Source organism: Mastomys coucha, unplaced genomic scaffold, assembly GCF_008632895.1.
Source record: "Mastomys coucha isolate ucsf_1 unplaced genomic scaffold, UCSF_Mcou_1 pScaffold15, whole genome shotgun sequence".
Lineage (NCBI taxonomy): Eukaryota > Metazoa > Chordata > Mammalia > Rodentia > Muridae > Mastomys > Mastomys coucha.
This window is the reverse complement of record NW_022196897.1, coordinates 15816790-15838151: the sequence shown is the minus strand read 5'-3', so window position 1 is coordinate 15838151 and position 21362 is coordinate 15816790. Positions and strand designations below refer to the sequence as shown.

The window sequence follows — 21362 nt, the reverse complement described above, 5'->3', positions numbered from 1 at the left end:
ATTGCAAAACCCTAGATCGTGGAATTTTTCTTATAGCACATAGGCCATGACAGAACCCTATCTTGGGAAAAAGCCTGGGTAGGAAGTAGTCAGATCTCTCTAACCTCATGGTGACACCTCCCACACCTACCTCTGCTGTGCCGTAGGCTCGGCACTCAGTCTATTCTCAAGAGCACAAGGGGAGGGGCTGTTGCTCTCTCTTGTGAAAACTGTCTTAACACTTGCCTCCCTCTCTGCTCCCAAGTCTAACTGGATTACTCATGTTATGAGCGGATTTTAATCAGATAGATAGATAAGAAGAGCATTCTCCATAAACATTTTAAAGTAAGCACCACTCGGCTTGCAGAGGAAGCCTTACGCAATCAGCCATGTACAGGGACTGCCAAAGCCTGGAGTAGGCAACAGGAATTTGTAAGATAAACACGAGTAGAGCTCCTATAGTCAGCACTGTTGCTCAGTTATCTCCCTCATAGCCTTCAGTAGGCACTGTGTCTGGAAAAGCCTGACCTGCCTAAGGCTGCCATCCTCTAGAGGTCGCTCTTGAAACTAGGCTGTCTTCGTTTCTGAGGCACAGAAACAGGGCTCTTTGGGTTCAAGTCTAGACAGGGGTACCATGCTGGGTGGGATTCCGGACAGTTTCTGAACACTGAGGTGGTGAGTTCTCCACCCTCCACACCCCAAGACAGCTGTATACTTTGCATCTGCATCAACACTGGACAGAGAGAAAGTACCACAAGGTACATGGGTGGGGGCAGTGGCCTGGGTCATGTTTATATCAATTCTTCAAACTTAAGTTGTTTTGTCGTGTGCTTGTGCATATGTGCACACTCACAGAAGACACATCTGTGTTTCCCTTCATGTCAGTTTGAAGAAAGAGGTTGGTATCTTTTCTGCCAGGGGCTGTGGTGGGGTGGGATGGGGGAGGGAGAGCCTGGAGCTTTGAGATGCTTCGAAGTCCCTGTTTTGGTGAAGGAAGAGTCCCTGTCGATGCTCATCTTCTACACAGGAATGTGCCTTCCCCCAGGAACCTTGGAACTCAAGATTAAATCATGCAGCTCAGAGAAAACTCAGTTAGTGCTGAAGGGACAAAAGGGGACCTTGCTCTCAATATTGCTCTGGCACTCTGTGTCCCATTTAACAAGGTTCCAGGAATTTCTACCAGCAGAAACACGATTGTAAACAAATAGACATCTCTCACAACCCCTGCCTCCAGGGGATTTGAGAGGACATACTAGTCTTTTTCCTCTTCCAGCATGCTTCCAGTGGCTCAAAGGACTGTTTCTGGGCTTTCCCAGGCTGGCCATGCCCCTGCCTCACAAGATCCACATCTGTTAGAGACGCTAGAGGTCAGCCTGGTATAAACAAATGGTAAACACAAGATGGTGCTAGTACAATGACCTGCTTCTTCACAGGCTAACTAGGGGTAATCCCCCATCCTGTAGCAGTCTGTCCCCTAGCTGGCAGGCAAGATCTGCTCAGACATGCTGTCTGGGGTCCCAGCATGTGCATCCTGAACTGGGGATCAAGGCTATTCTAGAGTGCCTGGAGCAGGGCTTAACAACAGAGAAGCTGCCAGGAACCAGCCAGGTCCATACATCCACCCCACCCTGACTTCCAGGAAGACCCAGAGCTGCAGACTCCCTCTTACCTTGACTCCTCGTGGACCCGGGTAGCCAATGGGACCCTGGGGGCCGGGAGGACCCTAAAATCCAAAGTGAAAGAACATTATCTACTTTCAGGCGTGAGTGCCCGGGCAACCTCTGTGGGACCCTAGGAAGCAGCCTTGTGAGAGATGCAGGAGGCCCTGCCTGTGATCCTCACTGGTACTGATGCTGATGATAGAGGCAGTGGGTGGTGCCTTTCAAAGAGCAAAAATATCTGAGGATGGTCAGATGCTGTGTCCAGCTTCAGGAGGCCAGGAGAGGATGAGAGGGAGAGGGGTTGCCGAAACACAGCACTGGGTCCAGAAAAGACAGGGTCATTAAAATAACATGTCTGCATCCTAGGAACCTTGAGGTGAGGCAATTTTCAGTAGAGGAGAACAAGAGTATCTTGTCTAGGGAAATGGCATCCTTCAGTAGCCAAAAGCCCTTTCCCATGACTGACTGAAGCTTACAGTCCAGGCACTGCCCCTCCCCAACCCATCACATGCCCCACCCGCCACCCTGCTTAGGAGACCAATACAGAGACTGGCTGCTGAGGCAGGGTGCAGTGGGTACCCACCTGGCCTCCTTTCTCTCCTGGAGGACCTTCTTTGCCAGGGTGCCCCTGTCACAAGAGAGAAGGTCTTCATTAGTTAACCACCTGCTCAGAAAGAGGCCTCCTACCTTAGCAGTATTTATGTCCCAATCCCCTAGCTCTGGCCTCTCCAGGAGGGGAAATGAAAATCAAGGACTTCTGGACAGGCAACCAAGCCACTTCTAGTCCCTGGACCTCGGCTGCTTCATCTGCAAAATGGAGAGAAGTAGTGTGGCCCTGCAGTTAGCTGATCATGGAAGGGACATTAATGTCTGATGACGAGAGTGTGTAGCAGGCTACCCTGAGGCCAGCCTACCCTCCAGGGCAGACTTCACAGACCACAGGGGAGACTAGGCTCAAGGTCACACTCAACATATGAACTCACGGGATAATGACTTTAGACAAGACTTCTGGGTCCTGAGTTTCAGGACCAGCAAGGGCCACATGATGTCTGCCAAACACGGCACCTGGCTGTTTGGAGAAACAGCAGGCAGGTAGGGTAGAAAGAAGGCCATCTTGTCACCTGACTGAGTACCTCAACACTTCAGATTGCCGAAATCATATCCCAGAAGGCCCCTGAGTCCTGAGAAATTGAGCAAAGGTGAGAGGTGGCCCGGCAGAGGCACCTGTGTCCTTTGATCATGTCTCACCCACCTACACCTGGACTAATTACATCCTCCACAATGCAGCACAGGCTCTGATGCACCAGGCTGACCCTGGAGTTAGAGCCACAGGGAGATAGGAAAGCAAAAAGGACATGCAGTCTGGCCACTACCTTTTCCAGGCGATGGGGAAAGGTTCATTTCTACCTTAGATACATTGAAACTATTGTGAATGCTTGAGCAAGTCTCTTGACCTCTCTAGGCCCATACACACGCTCTAGCTTGAGTGGGTTAAAGATCTGGGGCCCTGTCTAGAGGGGAAGAGCTGGGCATGTGCTCCTTTGCTTCTCTTGGTTGGATAACTGATTTTATAAAGCCTTTAACAAGTGAGTTGGGACACAAAGTTCCCATGTGGGAGTCCAGTGACCTTGGAGGGAGACTGAGATACCCACTGGTGGATTGTGGCTGCTGTTCTGGCCTCTAGGACAAGCTGGACCAGCCCCTGCCTTTCAGAAATGCTGACCATGCTTGTGGCTGGTCCATGTGCCCTCCACATGCCTAAGGTACCAGAGGTTCTTGGTTGCAAGGCTAATGTAAGACACCAAGGAGAGGGTGTTCCACCACAGGCAGACCTGTAGTCTTCTTCTCAGTGCCCACCCACCACATGGATCTGCTCAGGAGCCAGGGTGGGTGGGCACCACGAGACGTCATAAGCCAGGACATGCAGTGACGGTCACTAGAGAACCCAGATGTCCTCCCCATGTGTAACTCCTTCAGAGGCATGCTGGAAACTGCATGTGCTTACACCTCAGAGATCCCCAGAGATACCAAGGAGAGATTCCCTAGGTGCTCAGCAAGAACCAAGCAGAGTATGATGGACAGGAGCTGGCACACACCATTGCCATGGCTGCCCAGACGCCTTAGATGGGTCTCGGCTATGTTCTAGAAGGAAGCAACTGCAGTAGAGAGGCCCAGGGCTCATTTGGTAACCATGAGGCTGGAGAGAAGAGAAGGAAATATAACACTGACAAATCTTCCTGCTGTGCAAGCCTAGGCTGTGCTCTCGCTCTCTCTTTCTCCTCTCCCACTGCACATTTTCCCAGTATTTTATGGTGAATGTTACTTTCATAATGGAAAAATAATAAAGCTTAAATTATTTGTATTTGATATTTTTCTGATTAAAAAAGTAATATATGTTCATTGTAGACAATTAGGAGAGCAGAAAAGGAAATTAAACTCCTCCACAGCCCACCATGCAGAGCCACGGTGGGGCACGGGCTTCCAATCCATTTCTCTCTCTCTCTCTCTCTCTCTCTCTCTCTCTCTCTCTCTCTCTCTGTGTGTGTGTGTGTGTGTGTGTGTGTGTGTGTGTGTGCACGCACGCGCGCACATGCGTGCATACAAAGCGGGCAGGTATAATAGGATCCGCATTTAATATTGACTCATGAGCACTTTCTCCGCACCTTGGATAGACTTTCACATTTTATTTTTACTGGCTCTATTTACCCATCATTTTGCTGTGTGCTCTGGGGTATTAATCACATTTCAGGGTACTAGATAGGACCTAAAACACACACACACTCTCTCTCCCTTCTCCTCTCGTCTCTCTCCCCTATCCCTCTGTCCTTCCATATGTGTGCATATTTATAGGCATGTGTATACATGTATGTGAGTGTATGGGGCCAGAGGTTGGTATCAGGTGTCTTTCTCAACTACACCCCATTTAAGATGGATCTCACTGAACCTAAAACTCTATATACTGGTTGGCTGTAAAGGCCCAGGGATATGTCTCTCTTCTTTCCCACAGTCCCAGAATATCAGGCCTGCACTGCCATGCCCAGCCTCTATGCATGCTGGGCTAAACACTTTCCTAACTGAGCCATCTCCCTGGCCTGTCAATCACTTTCTTCATAAACAAAACAAAAGGAATACTGGAGGAAAACAGCCTCAGCACAAGCTGCCCTCTTCAAGGTTTATCAACAGTAAGCTGCTTTTATAAGAAAAGCCATCCATCTTCCCTTCCTTCCAAACACGGACAGCTGGATCTGTTTAGGGTCCCCATGTGTTTCCGGCCTACCTGTTGTCTTTGGGCCCTTCACAGGCAGAAACCAGGCCTCTCCTACAGCACACTTTAAAGCTTCAGGGTTGGAGCTGACAGAAAGTGGAATCATCTAAGAGGCAAACCTCAGGGCATGACTTCAAGGGAAAGTCTAAATTAGGTTAACTGAGGGTATCACCTTCCTATGGGCTGAGGTTCTGGACTGAAGAAAAAGATCAACTAGCAGAGCACCTGCATCCACCTCTCTGCTTCTTGCTGATACAATGTTACCAGCTGCTCCATCTGCAGCTGCCTGTGACTTCCCTGTTATGATGGACTTTACACCTTCAGACTGTGAGCCATGCCTACCTTAAGTTGTTTTTGTTCTGTATTTTGTTACACAAAAAAGAAAAGTAACTAATAGAGCCAGGAACAGAGAAGAGAGTCTCCAGGCCCGTGGGTTCTGGGTGCCACACTCACAAGAAGTAAAAGGAGACCATGATCGGGGACTTGATGCTGAGGGGAAGGGGGCATTCAGTGTGATGAGAGGAATTTAATTCCGGGCCAGAACCAGCCAGGTCTATGGAGGCCAGAGACATGTCTGGTTATGGAGAGGGTGTAGCTGCTCTCTCTTCCCTCCAGGAGAGATGTGACACACTGTAGTAGACCTCCATCTGTAAGCATCACCTACAGGAAACGGACACTAGGAAGCCATGGTCCTGTGACCAGTGCTGGCCAATGGGGATGGACAGAGCCATCTACTTACCACTTCCCTGACCTCAATGTCTATTAGAAAATGTGTCATTGACACCACTTGTGTTTTGGGTATGTATGTATGTGTGCACGTACACATGAAATAAATGACAATTAAAAGGACAGAAATGGCACACTGGGAAATACCAGTCACTCAGCTCCCAAACTCCCTGGCATGTCCACATGGAAATGGGAGTGACTAAACTTATTTGCTCAGGCCAACCAAAGACAATCTGGGGTCTGGAATTCACTGGCCCAAGTGACCCTTAGTGTGGAGTGGAGGTGATAGCTGACAGTGAACCATCCCAGCACATTAGCACACTCAACATCCCCATTTAGTTTTTTTCTTTATACGTCTGCATGTGAGTGTATAATGTACATGTGTGTGTATATGTGTGTGTGTATATAATGTATGTTTACATGTAAACACATGTATATGTGCAGGAGCACACAGAGGCATGAGGCTGATGTCAGGAGTCCTCCTTGGCTTGTTCCAGCTCATTCGCAGACCCAGAGTAGTCTTGCCAGGCAGCTTGTTGTGGTGAGTCCTTCCCTCCCCCCCGCTCTGCTTTCCAGAGCTGGAATTGTATGTGTGCACCATGACCACCCAACATTTACATGGGGTCTATGGATCTGAACTCTGGTCTTCACATTTGTGCTGCAATCCCTTCCATGCCCCTGAGGCATTTTCTCAGCCCCCCCCCCATCTACCCCTTGCATTTACGTTTTAATGGTGTTATTAACATAATAAATGAAACCGTCATAAATAATTCATGTATCTCATCTTGCCTTCTGCAATAGATTCCTTGAGTTTCACTAAACACAAAAGGCTACACGAACTGGGAGGGGAGAAATTGGAGGGGTGAGTTTAATAATTTACTTTAAAAATACTTAAATTAAATTTAAAATTTAAAAAAAACTCTCAAACCAGAGGGCATCTTCAGTCAGAATGGTAGGTGTGGAGAGATACGCACACACAGAGACACGCATATGCACTCATGCACACACGCGCGCCCGCTCGCCTAACTGCTTCCTCTTCCCTGCTCCTATCTGCACAGCCCGCTCCCCAGGTTCGACCTGTCGCTCGCTTGCTATTTCCAGGCGCTGTCTAATCTGGCTCCCAGCTGCGCTCACTGCAGACGCATTGCCCACCCCCAGCAGCCTCCCCACCCCCGAACTCACTGTGTGAACACTAAAAATACCTCTGGCACAGCCTGCCCCTCATTTCCGCACCAGGGACAGGTTTGGTGGCTTGGAGCCCAGCCCAGTGCTCATCACAGTTTCAAACATGGTGCTGAGTTCAGGGGACTAATTTGCACACCCTAACAAGTAAGTACTGCTCCCTCTATGCAGTCACACCCCTTCATGACAGGAACATAGTATGAAAGAAAGCTTGTCCAGAAGAGACCAGAGCACATGATCTTCACCCACAGTGCCTCTGGGCAACAATGCTCCCAGTGCCCCTCTGGGGAGGAGAGGAGCTTCCTAGAGAGAGAGGGACAGGGTGGGGGACATGACTCACCGGGGGTCCATCAGCGCCTGGCATTCCTGGGAGACCTGGTTTCCCCAGAGGACCCTAGTACAAACAAGACAGTCTGTGAGGGAACATTTCTCATGTTTATTCTTTTCCGGGGATGTCCAATCCTTCTCTATAGACCCCCAAAGTAAATATTCAGACATTGTCACTCAGGATGCCTGCTGTGGTCCTTGCCCCCAGCATCCAGTTCTGCCTGGACCCAATGAGGTGCCTCCTCCACCAGAACCTTCAGTTCTGCTATGGGATTACCTCCACCCCCATCTCCTTTCTCCCTTTCATCCCCTGAGATGCTGTTGTCCTAGGAGCCTTCTGAGGCTGCTCCTGGAACAGCGCCTTCCTCAGATTCCCCACTAGCACCCATGGAATCCCTCCCATGGCAGGGCAGGGCAGCCACAGGGCCACCAGGCCACCATCCTGTGACATTCTTAACAAGGTCCAGGTCTACCACAGCCTGGTTGACTGTATTTCAATAAGCTCTCCCAGGATCTGGATGCCCTCAGAGACATGTCTGTAGTATGCTGCTTGCTGGTCAAGACCTGGACAGTTCGTACTTCCTGAAATAACCCATGCCTGGGCTCTGTGAAGCTGTTGGAAGGACGAGTGTCCCAGGACATGGTAAGTACTAGAAGTCTATGTGCCACATTTACCAGAACTCAACTAAGATGCCCAGTTTAAATTCTGATAAATGGCGCATGCTTTGTACTCAACATGAAGATTGCCGAAATCGCCACCTCTGTACATAGATGGCGAGTAAACAGATCAATTAATGAGGAAGACTTAGCATCCTCCCTGAGGCTAATATGCTTCATTCCCAGAGGGCTAAACTTCAGGAGAGCAAGGTGCACATGCCTGCTCGTGAAGAGCAGCAGGTCCCTCAGGCCTGCACAGAAGTATGACCCATGAAGAAGGCAGCCCCTCTTCACACATCCATCTGTCCCACCTACCTTTTCTCCTGGAGGACCAATGGCACCCTGGGGACCCGGAAGACCCTAGGAGGAAAACCCAGCAGAGGAATGAGAAGACTGACCAGAGGCCCCTCCTCACCCTCCACCATCTTCCCAGTGACCCCCCCTCCCTTCCAGGTACCAAACGTGTTGGTGGCAGAGCTGAGTCTGTACTTCCCAGACACTTGACCGGAACCTGTGTCCCACCCCCGATGCCCCCAAGTCACCTTTCCTGAGACACTTACCTGAGCACCAGGATTACCCTGCTGTCCTGGGGGTCCAGGCTCTCCCTGAGGACCCTACAAAAACAGATGCAAAGGTCCTGAGAAGAGGTTTAGGAACCATACCCCGTTTGGGGGAAATCCCATTTTCACATCTCATCTTTTCCACCAGTAACCCCAGGAGTTGATGTGTGAGAACAGCTTTCTAGAAACAGCATCTGCTTGTTTTCAGAGGCAGATTCTTACACCCAAAGGGCACGTGGGCTGGCACCTAGCATCCCGATGTCCATCAAGGCGAAAGTGTGACAGGAGCTGACCAGGCAATACTCTATTGGTAGAAATGTGCACCCTTGACATAGACATAGAGCTAACAGACTCATCTGGGGGAACTGCCCTCCGACTCCTAGCTGAGCTGACTTTGGATAACAAATATCAACTTGGGGTTCTGGCATGAGGCTTTGCCACCAGAGGGCAGCACCAAGCCGTGGGCCAGAGGCTAAGGTGCCCACTCTCCTACCCCAATTTCCAGCGGATGCAGACTTCCACAACCAGGCATGGACTGTGCCCACAGACCATCACTAAAAGCCATGTCATGTGACCCCTGGGACTCACCACATTTCCTTTGGGGCCAGGCTGGCCATCCATACCCGTCACACCCTGCAGGAGAGTTATAAAGAAAAAAGGTGTTTTCAACACAGAACGACCAACCCCACTTCACATGCTTGGACATGGGCCCAGGTGACGACAGGGTAGTTAGTCTCTAGGGAAAGGTCAGATTCAACTGTCCACCCCTCACAGTTGGGGCTACTAACCCTCACAATAAGGTAGCTGAGCCATCAGGCCCCGGCACCCTCATCTGAGCAGATCCTGCATTCTAGAAAAATCTCCCAGAGAATCTGAAGAGGGCAAGGGTAATCTCACCCACCAAAAACAGAGAGCCCCAATCAACACCAGGAGCCTCTTCCTCCTTCCCCAAACCAAACCCCCAAAGATGCTGGAAGGCTCTTAAGCAGAGGGACCATTTGGCATCCTGATGTATTGCTATGACAGAAAAACAGCAGCAGCAGCAGCAACACAGCAGGTGCTATGAAAGTTCTAAGGAGCATCAAGGCCAGCTGCCTGAGCGCTATGCGTTTTCTGGTTCATAACATTTGAACACGAGTGACCCACTGCCCCTCACACCTACGGCTGGAGTACGCTAAGGTCAGCATGGCCCCGGTGCTGCTAGCTGGGTCAGAGAGTTTCTGGCGCTATACTGTGTACACACATGCCAAGAGGTGACAGAACTTACAGGAGGTCCAGGAGGGCCAGGGGGGCCTTTTGGCCCAAGCAGACCACGTGGTCCCTGCAAGAAAAAAGATAAGGAAGGGTGCAACCCGGCTGGAGGTGTGGCCTGCTTGTCTGCCCTGTATAGGCCACGCCCAGTACCCAGTGCCCAACTAGAGCTCAGCTGGTGAATCCAGAATCCTGAGACACATGCATGATGGTCCCCCACTTTCACTCACCCCATCATCCTCTCTACCTGGACACTGGGGATCAGAAGCAGGGCGCTTCTGGTATGGAGGGGCCCTGCTGGGCATAAGGGGTGTCCTCAGGGAAGCGGTCTTCCCTGCCTGCCTCTGATACTCAGGAAAGTGAGCACAAAATCTCTCCATTGAAAACTCATGAAGTTACATTGTACTGCTGGGTCCCGTGTTTATCACTGAGTCTTTATTCTCTCTCCGTGACATGCAATGTTGTCATTTCTTGAATTAAAGAGTTCAAGGGAGCAGGGGACAGGTTCAGAAGACAGCAGGCTTGCAAGGAACTTCAGGGCCTTATAGGGGGCAACTGCTTGGGAGAGCCACAGTCTACCTTCCCCTCCTCTGGGCACTAAAGGGCTGTACCTAATGCCTGCATCCTACACTAAAGACCTGGCCTGAGAGGCAACTGAAGTCTGGGGTGGGTGAGGCTCTAGGAGAATGGTCCACCTTGGAAATTACAGGTTTTGCTGAAGGCACTTGGATCTCAATTGCCCTTGATTTTGACAGAACCTTTTAGATTGGGGGTGGGGGAGGAGGGAACAAACAAAACAGAACCCAACCTTTCCTCACATTCTCTGCGTCTTAAATGCTCCCTTCATTATTTTAATACTTAGTCTTATAAATTTTTTCGAGACAGTGATAACCCAGAAGGCACCACTTAGATGTGTGTTAAGGAGAACAAGGCTGACAGCTCCTCCTCGGTGGCTAATCAGACGTCTAGGGTATAATTTCATCCCAAATGAACCTGAGCATGCCGACCCATGCTCTGCCCTGCATGGCATTTAAGGTGAAGCTCATCAATTAGCTTCACCAAATACAAACGGCCGCTTGACTTGGATAAGGAAGGTAGGTTTTTGAACATCAGTAAATGCAGGGTAATTAATGTCCTTTTGCTCTTGTGGAAATCTGCTTTAAGCCTAAACACAAGATGGCTGGTAGAAGGCAGTTTTTCCTGCAGTGGGTTGGGCACCACCCTGTAGGGTGCAGTTGCCAGGCCTGTGACAAGCTTGCCTCTATTCAGTCCCATGGGCTGTCCCAGCACCCACTATGGGTGCTGATGGGACGTCTGCCATGGCACCTTGGACACCTAACACGATGCCCTCCATGCCCATCATATTACTGCTATGATTCTTGCAGAACACCCACTATATTGTGTCTTCCTGTCTACTCTGACACACTTGGGTATCCACCACGGACCCTCCGAATGCTCTCCATGTTGCACATGGGCACCCAGCATAATTCCACTGGAGTTATGTTGGCCCTGGGCATTTGCTACAGCTCTCCGGAGCCCATCTTCCTCCAGTAGAAAGGGTCAGTATACATTCTCTAGAGTTGTCCAGCCCCTAGAGTCCTCCCTCTTTTCTTTCCTGGGCAAATGTCACTTGCCTCTTTCCCCAGACCAAGTTCTCTAATCTACTCCACACCCATCAACTCGTGACTGTGGAGCTGAGGCCTAGAGTCCCACCCATTAGTAACTTACAGGCTCCCCGGGCAGCCCCCTGGGCCCAACTTCTCCATCGTCACCCTATGGAGAAAGAAAAAAATGTTTAGGGACAAGCATTGGGGCCTGGGTATCACCTGGCATGCACACACATACACACACACACACACACACACACACACACAACAGCAGGACTCTGACTGCTCCTCAGGCAGACACTAATGTGTTAATGCTGGCTCCATTGGAGAGGCCCCTGTCCTCATTCTGGAGCTGCAAGGGTGCAGCTGCTGCAGGGAGCTGCAAGGATTGGAAGCAGGTCCTGCTTCCCAGCTACACTCACAACTGCAGCAAGGGCAGTTAGGCAGACATTGAGTTCAAGGCCTCGGCCACCCTCGTGAGTAACAGAAACGGAGGAACAGGGCAGCAGTGGAGAAGCAGAGGAGCCCCAGACAGACTTCAGCGAGCTCAGGGTCTACCGGAGTCCAAACCATCCAGTGGCAAGCTTTCCTGCCTAACTCCAGATGGGATGGCTGCTCTGGCTCACCAGGTCACACTGGGGGCTGCTAGCCAGGACGCTGCTTCCTACCACAGAACCCAGCTCTCCTGCCTTCCTCAAACACAAAAACATGCATGCTCCCATAGCATCTGCCAGCATACATGCTCATGTGTGCCTGCATTCAATAACTGTGCAGCTACATATATAACATACATATGCATGCATATAGGCACACACATGTATATACATGCACACACCTAGGAGTTCACTTTTGCATACACAGTAGTGTACATGTATGCACATGCTGTGAATGCACATATGTAGACAATGGCATATGTGCACACAAATGCATTCATATGAAACCCACCATGAATCAAGACAGTGGGGGCATCCAAAAGTTCCCCTCTCCTTCTTCAGCTTGCCGCTGATTAGAGTCCAGACAGGGGAACTTCCTGGACAAAGTCCAGAATCCGGAGAGGATGGCACCTCTCTCCCACTTTCCTGGGGTTCATGAGCTCCCAATAATAGTGCAAGGAGCCCATAAATCCTACCATGCATTCTCTGCATGCATATCTGTGCTGTGGCCTATGAGCTCAGCCTCCAGCCGCTGAGGATTCTGGGAATGGACACTGAGGAGTCCTCTGGGCACAGAAGCCCAGGCTGAGAAGCCTGACTGCGGCCCTCCCCTGCCCACTGTTCCCTATATTCAGTTACTTCCCCAATGACTTCCCCATCCCTCCACCCCCAGCTCTCCCCAAGCCCTTGCTTCTCCATCTGACACCTCATTTAGATGAGATCAGCAGAGCTGCTGAGCTCATTAAGCCCCTGGCATCTCCCCTCCACAGGATCTGGGGCACCTGCCTCCTGTAGTTAGAAGCTTTCTTTCTGAGACCCATGACAGTTTGACCCTTATCAGCAAGGATAAAGTAAAATGAATGCTTGTGCTTTGCTTCAGTCTCAGAAGCACACAGCCACCTGCCTAGGCCAACACGCATGCTCCCTTTTCCCAGCTCCCCCACCAACCCTGCCTGGCCTGCACTCAGAGTTTTCCAGTGTAAAATGGATGCTGAGAGCTACATACCCTTTCTCCATCGTCTCCCGGGATTCCCGGCGGGCCAGAAGGACCAGGGTCACCCTAGCAAATCAACCAGGGTCAATGTTAACCACTGCAGAGTAGGTTCTTCACGACTGTCCCAACCCCTTTTTTCTGTCCTCTTAATTCTAACCCTGAATACCCTCAGTCTTGCAGCCTAGTTCCCCTGGGTGGAGGGCCTATGCTAAGTGCTCAGCCTCGTGGCTGACCAAGAGCCTTGCACTCAAGTCCCATCTGGATACCTTGCCGGTGGCAGGATCACTAGACTGAGCACCTAGCGGGTTTAGAAGGAGCCACAGACAGGCAGGCACATTGTGCATTCAGTGTAAGGGAGGGCACCACAGAAAAGACCAAGAATCCCTGAGGGTCAGGGCTGATTTCACCTCAGGCAAACCTGCAATACCCAGTCTCACCTGTAGCAGGCACTCAATGTGTACTCTCATCAGTTGGTCAAAGGACCCCACACCCTTCCCGACCTCCCACCACTGCTGACTGTGAGCTTGTTTTCATGTAATAATGAAAGAGCACAGAAGTGGCAGCTGTGGGTGAGTTCCAGCAGACACAGTTCAGTGTAGACAGAGCACAGATATTTTTCACTGTAAGACCCATATCTGCATACTTTACGCCCATCTTCCTATACGTGCATATGCTTTTGTCCATGTGTATGCATGACTGTATTGTTACACCCCTGTGTGTGTGTGTATTTTGTGCAGGTATTATGCATGTATGCATGTATGCCCTGTATGTATGTGTGTGACTAGGTAAGCATGAATGCCTGTGTCCATGTGTATGTGTTTGCATCCACGTGTGTTCGTATGTATATACATGTATATGCACATGGGTGTCTATATGTCTGTTTGTGTGTAACTATGTATATGTGATTGTGAATGTGTCCATACGTATGAGTCTTAAGTGATTATGCTTGCTATGTATGCATACATGTCATCATGTTTGTAAGAGTGTATACATGTGTAAGCCTGATTATGTACATATGTGTATGCATGTGTGTGGCTATGAATGTGTATATATGCATATGTGTATGGATGAATATGTGCTCTTATGCCTTTGTGTGTATGCCAGTGGAGGTATATCTGTACATGTGTATGCACACATACATGTGTGCCTGGGTGTCCCCAAAATGATAGCTTTGACAAATAAATCCACTTTAAGGTAAAACAATTAAGAGAGGAACCACTCCCAGCTACGTGGTTCCTCTAGAGGTGAGAAAGGAGGGCAGACATCATGGTGGCCCAAGCCCGGATTTCCCGAGTGTGAAGCCTCCCTCAGGTAAAAAGTGGCTTTTAGAAGATTCTAAAACTAGTTCTAGCACATATTTTTCCCTCACTTCTCTGTCCCCTGTGACACCCTGGAGTGAGGTGCCTGCTGGGCATGGTCCTAAGCCTCAGGTAGGAAATCTAACTTCTCTTGACTAGATCTCCATTAACAGAGACTCCACAGCTCATAGAGACACTGTGACGTGAAGGAATCTGGCCTCATTTAAGGAACCTGAGGCTGTTGGAAGGAAAAGACCCTCCCCAAATCCCACAGCAAATACTCACTCTATGGCCTTTCTCTCCCGGCAACCCAGCCAGACCATCAAAGCCACGGTCACCCTGCAGGAACAAGAGAGCTGAAACAAACAGCCCACATAGCAGGGCCTAGTCGTATCCTTAATTCAACACCCCGGACCCAGGGCCTTCTCATGGCCCTGCACAGCCTTCCTGCATCAAGCCACTGAGGAGTCTATATATGCCACTTCTTCTCCCCAAGCAAAGCAGAAGTTGGAAAGAGAAGAACACTGTTGTCCCCACGCCAAAGGCCAGGGCATCCTTGGGAATGTAGTTATGCAGTTAATCAGTGTCACGGCAAAGTCAGCATGGGTTCATTTGCTCTGAGTCTCCCGCTGCAGGAACATTCCCATGGTCCTGATAGCTGCAGCCTTGTGTCCTGGGGGCTGTCACACACCAGTGCTCACCCTCACTGGTAGAATCTTTACCTGCAGGGACCCTGGCTCCTGCCTCCCAGCCTCCCAGAGCCCAGTATCAGCATCCCATCATGCAGGTGTTCAACCCAGGTAGGATGAGATCAGAGTAGGGTATTGGGGGCTTTTTATGACTTTGCAGTTAAGAGATCATCAACTACTTGACCGAACAGTGGGACTTTTCTATCATCCATAGCCTTCCATGTTCATCAACTTGGAGGTCACAGGAAGAAAGACTATGGGACTGAACAGTGACAGTTCCTGGTGACTTAGGCACGTGGAAGAGAGTCCATACATGGTCATGGGAAGAGGGATGGGAGGCATCAAGGGATAAAACAGCTGCCACATGTCTATATGAGTTCTGTGCTCCCTGCTCAAGCACAGATTGTGTCTACTCACCCCCACAAGGCCTGAGTTCTCACTTCCCAAAGCAGGGCAGGAAAATTCATGTCCCATAGACTTGAGATGGTCTGGCCACCCAAACACCAACAGTGTGGTCTGCTTACCTGCACATTCCCAAGGGGTTCTCCCTGGATCCACCCCACCACACTCACTGCCCACATGAACAGGGCACCTGACCCTTTAAGGAGACTGAATCTCACCTATGCAACTCGCCTGTCAATCTGTCATCTCAACACACACTCGACGGGGCTCATCAAAGTAAGTAAGCACTCCCTACAGGCACACTCATCAAACATGATGGTTATGTCATCAACATGACGCCAGGGATGATGGTAAATGTATGGGTGTGGGTGATGGCCTACCTTGGGGCCTGTTTGTCCTGGCATGCCTCTGGCTCCATCGCTCCCAGCACGGCCCTGGAACAAAGGAGATAAGCAGTCCATATGGAAGAAAAGGCAGCCTGCCACATGCTCAGGGTGCAGATTCCAAATACACCAAGCAGAGAGAGGTGACCACGGAAAGCACTCCAACCAAGGGTGATTGTCCACTGTCACCAGACTGGACAGGGGACCCAGATCCAACAGGCCATGCCACACCACTGGCTGGCTTAAATAAGAGTGTAGTGTTTGTCTCCCTGGGACTTGCCCCAGGAACCTGATGCTGCCTGTCCTTCTAGGCTTGTGGAGGATGATGGGATTTGGGAGATCTGGTGCAGAGAGCTTGCTCATCTGGCTCCAGTGACATGCTGCTGACAACCATGGAGAAGCTCAGCTCTTTGCTACTACTGGGAAGAAAATGAAAGACAAAAGATGCATGGGAGAGATAAAGGCCTCTCTCAGTCCACCTAAGCAATTATGAGACTGGTCCAGAGGGTATGTGTCCCAATCAGGCACCACAGTGACTCAGACTGAATGGCCAGCTGGTCAGCCATCTTTGTCCACTCTTGCACTTGCTTCCCAGCCATGGAAAATGTTCAAGAGCAAACCCAGGGTACTCAGTTGATTGACCTGAGACTGAAGGCCCCAAGCCTGGACCTTCAGAGTCTGCTATAAAGGCTACAGTCACTACAGGGAGAGGTACAAGGTGACAGGAACTCCCTACCAAATCCCTGCTCACTAGCGAGGCACACCAGCCTCCTCCTTCCTATCTCCTGTAGATGCCTGATCATGGGTTGGGGTTGTTGCCTGTGGGCTCATGGTCAGGCACAGAGGCTGTGTGGACAGTGGTAGCTTTGGTCTCCACATGCAACACATAAGAAGATCTGTTTGTAGGAACAGGTCGGATTAATTAAGACTTTTCTAGCCTTCCTGGTGTGTGGTCATCACTTTTTAATAGGATGGCATCTTAGAGCAGGTGTGTGCCTGAGGAAACCAGCTGGATCCATCCAGGAGGACAACATTCTCAACAGGAAATCCCAAGAGGCTAGTGAGCTAAAGAAAGACCTGTGAAGAACTGACATAGCCATTTCTGGAGAGGAGGCACAAGGTGTCCCCAAAGACAAGGCCCACCATCAACAATCAACAATGTAGATCCAGCTCCTGCTGTGACCTATCTGGGAGATGGCTTTAGAGGCAGGTGAAACATCTCACCCCTGGACACATAGCATTTATTCCTAAGCAGTGGTTCAGGCACAGCTTTGGAGGTGGACATGGGACCATGGGTCCTAAAGGAGACAGTCCACCTCAGATCTGGGCTCAGACCACACCACATCGTCTTAGCGCTACGTACTTACCCGTCTTCCAGGCTTCCCTGTTGGGCCGGGTGGGCCTTGCACACCTCGAGGACCCTGCCAGAAACCAGAGGACAAAGCATCAGGACATGTCCCTCTTTTAAGGAAGAAAATTCATCCCATGCATGTCAACCTAGCCTAAGGCTTGCTGCTCAAGTTGCTCACATGTGGGTATCTTGGGGGTATTCCCTTAGTGAGGGCTAGCAACAGACAACACAAACAGCTTGTTCTATGGTATCAAGTAACAATTCTTGCTTTTGTTGAAGAAGTATCATCAACTGGGCCACCAGCAACAACCAGGAGTCACCTTCCTGAGAGCAAAGCAGAGGTAGGTTCACACATACCTGAGGTCCCATGTCTCCTGGCTCACCCTTCAAACCTCCGCTCCCAGGAGGACCCTAGGGAGACAGTATCAAATCAGTGTGTACCCCAACAAGGGACATAAAAAATGCTGTGTGTGGAGAAGTCAGAGAGTCCGCATCACAAGGCTGGCCTGCCTACTGTGACAAAGGAAGGAACATGAGTTCTAGGAGGCAGAGAGTCCTATGACTGCCAAGGTCTCTTCCTAAGAACCCCAGGAGATGGGGCTCACTGAGCCCATGAAGTCTAAAGAGATTTCCCTCCCCCAGGAGAAGCTGGCTCATGATTTGTGACAGCCCCCAGCTTGGAACACAGTGCATAGTCTATGGTCCAGTTCAAGTTAAGACTGGTCTCACCTCCTGGGTGCAGGGTACTGAGGCCAGACTTGGGGGTGGGAGGTAGCCTATGTCAAAGTCAGCCATGGGCCCAATGGTATAGGAATCCTTTGTCCTTAGGGTTGTGGATTTAGCTCAGTGATAGAGCATTTGCCTAGCAAGCTCAAGGTTCTGGGTTCAGTCCTCAGCTCCAAAGGGCCAGGAGGTGGCTGTGTCATCGTAGGGTCTACTCCCAGTGCCCACAGCATGTATTTGACACTTGGATGACAGCCGAGGGCCCCTGAATCCATAACATCCCTGCTTTGCTGTGAGGCCCCAGAGGAGAGCTGAGCTGAGGCACCTAAGCCTGACAGAGTAAGACTGCAAACCCTGAGCTTTTCCCAGCCCTGGGACACTGGGACAGACAGGAAGGAAGAAGACCCCAAAAGGACAGAGGCGGATGCACAGCCAGCATAGCTCTAAGGGTTCAGTCTCTGGGGACTTCTGCAAGCCTCTAGTACAGCAATCCCCCTACTTGATGTGTTCCCTGTGATAGAAAAAAGTGGGAGGAGCCTAGAGCCTGTCCTTCACAGGGAGAGTTTGGAGCTCAAATGCACAAGTGGGAAGGGAGCATTCCCATCTCCCTATCATACTTAAGATGAGGGCTACTTCCCAGGAATCCCCCAAAACTTCAGGTGACCTCGAACACAGCCATCCCCCTGACATGTGCTCCCACAAAGCGATAGAACAGCTGCTCCAAGAGACCACCTGTCTGAGCTGGTTCCCAGCTGGAAACAAAGGTGCTGGGCACAGGGCTATCCAATGTGCTCCACCAACTGGTGCCAGCCCTGCCAATCACTCACCATGGGGCCAGGTCTCCCGGTGAGACCCATTGGACCAGCTGGTCCCCTCAGTGCCAACTGTAAAGGAAGGAGGAGAAGATCAGAAAGAGACTATGGCTGGCCCTGTCCTGGTTTTCTGGTTCCTGTTCTATATAACACGTGGTCACGAGGAAAAGGAACCTAGGACAGAAAAGACTAGACATTCACAGAGAAGGTCTCGCTGACCCAGTTCTGGGCTCTCAGCATCTCCACAGGGAAGTAGGGCACAGAGGTGGAAGTCAGTGCTACCTGCTGCCCCACTGTGGGCAGGGTTCCCAAAGCCTTCCTTTTTTTCAGCCCTGTTGGAGAGGTGGGCCACCCTGTACCAAATCTGCAATATGGTCTCCCTTCCTGGGCTGGGCTGAGGCCTATATTCTCCTTGTGGATTTTAGACTTCACTTCTGGAAGATGCACAAAGTACTCTCCAACAGCAAGAGAGGTGTGTAGAGTGCATGGAGGAGTCTGTGGGCCCGCCCTGGGCTCTTAGTCGTGCACGGACCGTCTTCCTACTTGGTGTGGCTCCTGCCAGCCATCACGCAGGCTCAGCTTGTCTTCCCAAAGAGCTGCCTGTTGCAGGGTTACAACCCCCACCACAGCACCATGTTAATTTGGGGAGATTATTTTGCATTTTAATATGATCTGGGGGCTCAGGAGTTGGCTCAGCTGGTAAACTGCTTGCCATGCAAACATGAGAATCTGAGTTAGGATTCCCAGTACACATGTAAAAAGCCAGATGTTCCAGCATCTGTCTCTATCCCCAGTACTGGGAAGGCAAAAACAGATGGATTCCCGAAGCTCCCTGGCCTGGCCAGCTAACCCAGCCAAATCAGTGAGCTCCAGGTTCAATGAGAGATGCTGTCCCAAAATAAAGGTAGAGACTGACCAAGGAAAACACCCCACACTCACCTCAGGCCTCCCCACACAGGCACACACATGTGTAAATATACCAACACGCACAATAATAAAAATTATACTTTTTAAAATTTATAAATAAAAATATACAAAATTAAAAACATTCCAAAAAGTAAAAATTAAAAAAAAAAAAATCAGGAGAGATGGCTCAGGGATTAAGAGCAATTCTTCTAAAGGACCCAAGTTCAATTTCTGTCACCTACATGGTGGCTCACAATCATCTGTAACTCCAGTTCCAAGCGATCTGATGCCCTCTCCTGGCCTCTGTGGGCAGTAGGCACACACGTGCAGGCAAAAACTCACAGAAAAAAATAATACATCTTCAAAAAAAGACAAACCATAAAGCCCTTCTCTTGGTTGGCTTCTATTCAAATGCACACAGATTAAGAGGCTGGCTGGGCAGGGAAGGGCCAGCAAACTTGTCACACGTAGAGCCTCATCTGACTCTGGTTTTATCGCCGGCTAGCCTGCTCCATGGTAACTACTCAGTACTGAAACTGTCCTTCAATTACCCCAGCAGACTCTGGCCATTAACATCTCCTCTGAGCCCTGCAGAGTGTTATCAACATTTCCCAAACAAGGATTCTACGTTGGCTTTCTCCATACATCCTGCCCACCCCACAGGAAGTAGAGGCATCAGGCCAGTTACAGGTGACCAGCAATCTGGAGGCATGTTCTCTAATGATGCCATCTGAAGATACGCTCACTGGGGAAGGAGGGAACCCTTAACCCAGACCAGGTGACCCTGGGCTCAGTGGGAAAGATCCTGGACCCAGTGCAAGATGCTTGGTGGGGGGTGGGGTCCATGAAGGATTCTGGGCCGAGAGTGAGGGACCCTGGATCTGGGAGCTCTCTCCTGGGGTGTGTCCTTGTGTTCAATCCAACCCCAGCCCTAGGAACCTGAGTCAACCACCTGCCCCGCTCCCTGGATACCTGAGCAGTTCCTTTCCTTGTGGCTAGCCCCAAGTGCAGGCCTGGCACAGAGATGAGTGTCTGCACAAGGCAGAAGAGGGATTCGCTGGGCCAGACAAGCTGCAGAGGCCCAGAGACCTCTTACCTCTAACCATGGACAGGATACCGCTGAAAGCTCTAAGTTCCCCCACATTCTCCAGCTGCACATGGAGGACCCAACCTCTCCTAGGTTCCTGACCAGGCAAACTGTGGGGCAATCATTCAGTCAGTGCAGCCACATTACTTACCCTGGCCTGCTGGAGGATAGCCTGGGCCTGGGACTCCTGGGCAGAGACCATGGGGCCCTTAGAACCGGCATCACCACCACCTCCAAACCGGAACTGCAAGAGCAAGGTGAAAAGTCACCAGAGATGGAATGGGTCACCCACTGTGACCCCAGGGGAAGGTGGGTCTCATGAGCCTTACGTAAAGCAGAGACTCCCAGTCCCAGAACCCGTGTGCACACGACCCTGGTTCACATGTCACAGCCCCTCCTGTCAGCCTTTGCCTTGGACACCTGAAACCTGCCCTGTGCCCACAAAGGACTTTGAACCTCCAATGCTTTGCACCTGATAAGCCACAGACCCTCACCACTACAAGTAGCCAAAGGCCAAAGAAACTGGGCTAGATCCAAGGGACCTGTGGGGGACACCATGGTTCCAGGTTAGGTCTCCCTCAGTGCAACAGGCATCTTGGGGGTAAAGTGAAGTCGGTGCTCTTGTTCTGAGATCTTAGGAAGAGAACATGAGTCCCAAATGTCGCATTCTTTAGCATCTGTCCTTGGAGAGGGGAACCTGCCAACTTCCTGTCCTCCTTCAGACCAGCTGTCCCATGATCACTTTACTGAAAGAATTGTGCTGATAACACAGCCCTGGGGGCACAGTGCTGAGGGCACAGTCCTGAGGACACAGTGCTGAGGGCACAGTCCTGAGGACACAGTGCTGAT

At 50.6% G+C, this 21362-nt stretch overlaps 1 protein-coding gene across 2 annotated transcripts in view; it reads right to left on the bottom strand.

Annotated features, from left to right (window-relative positions):
* The window catches only part of Col5a1 (collagen type V alpha 1 chain), a 155088-nt gene that overhangs the window by 56309 nt on the left and 77417 nt on the right, over positions 1-21362 (bottom strand). For both annotated transcript variants that reach the window (XM_031369508.1, XM_031369507.1), the window contains exons 13-27: positions 20665-20757; positions 18536-18592; positions 17343-17396; positions 17002-17055; positions 15632-15685; positions 14446-14499; positions 12875-12928; positions 11337-11381; positions 9625-9678; positions 8946-8990; positions 8358-8411; positions 8113-8157; positions 7154-7207; positions 2224-2268; positions 1649-1702 (exon numbers count right to left, since the gene is read on the bottom strand). In XM_031369508.1, the coding sequence (XP_031225368.1) occupies positions 1649-1702; positions 2224-2268; positions 7154-7207; positions 8113-8157; positions 8358-8411; positions 8946-8990; positions 9625-9678; positions 11337-11381; positions 12875-12928; positions 14446-14499; positions 15632-15685; positions 17002-17055; positions 17343-17396; positions 18536-18592; positions 20665-20757 (816 nt within the window). The remainder of the gene's footprint in view (positions 1-1648; positions 1703-2223; positions 2269-7153; positions 7208-8112; positions 8158-8357; positions 8412-8945; positions 8991-9624; positions 9679-11336; positions 11382-12874; positions 12929-14445; positions 14500-15631; positions 15686-17001; positions 17056-17342; positions 17397-18535; positions 18593-20664; positions 20758-21362) is intronic.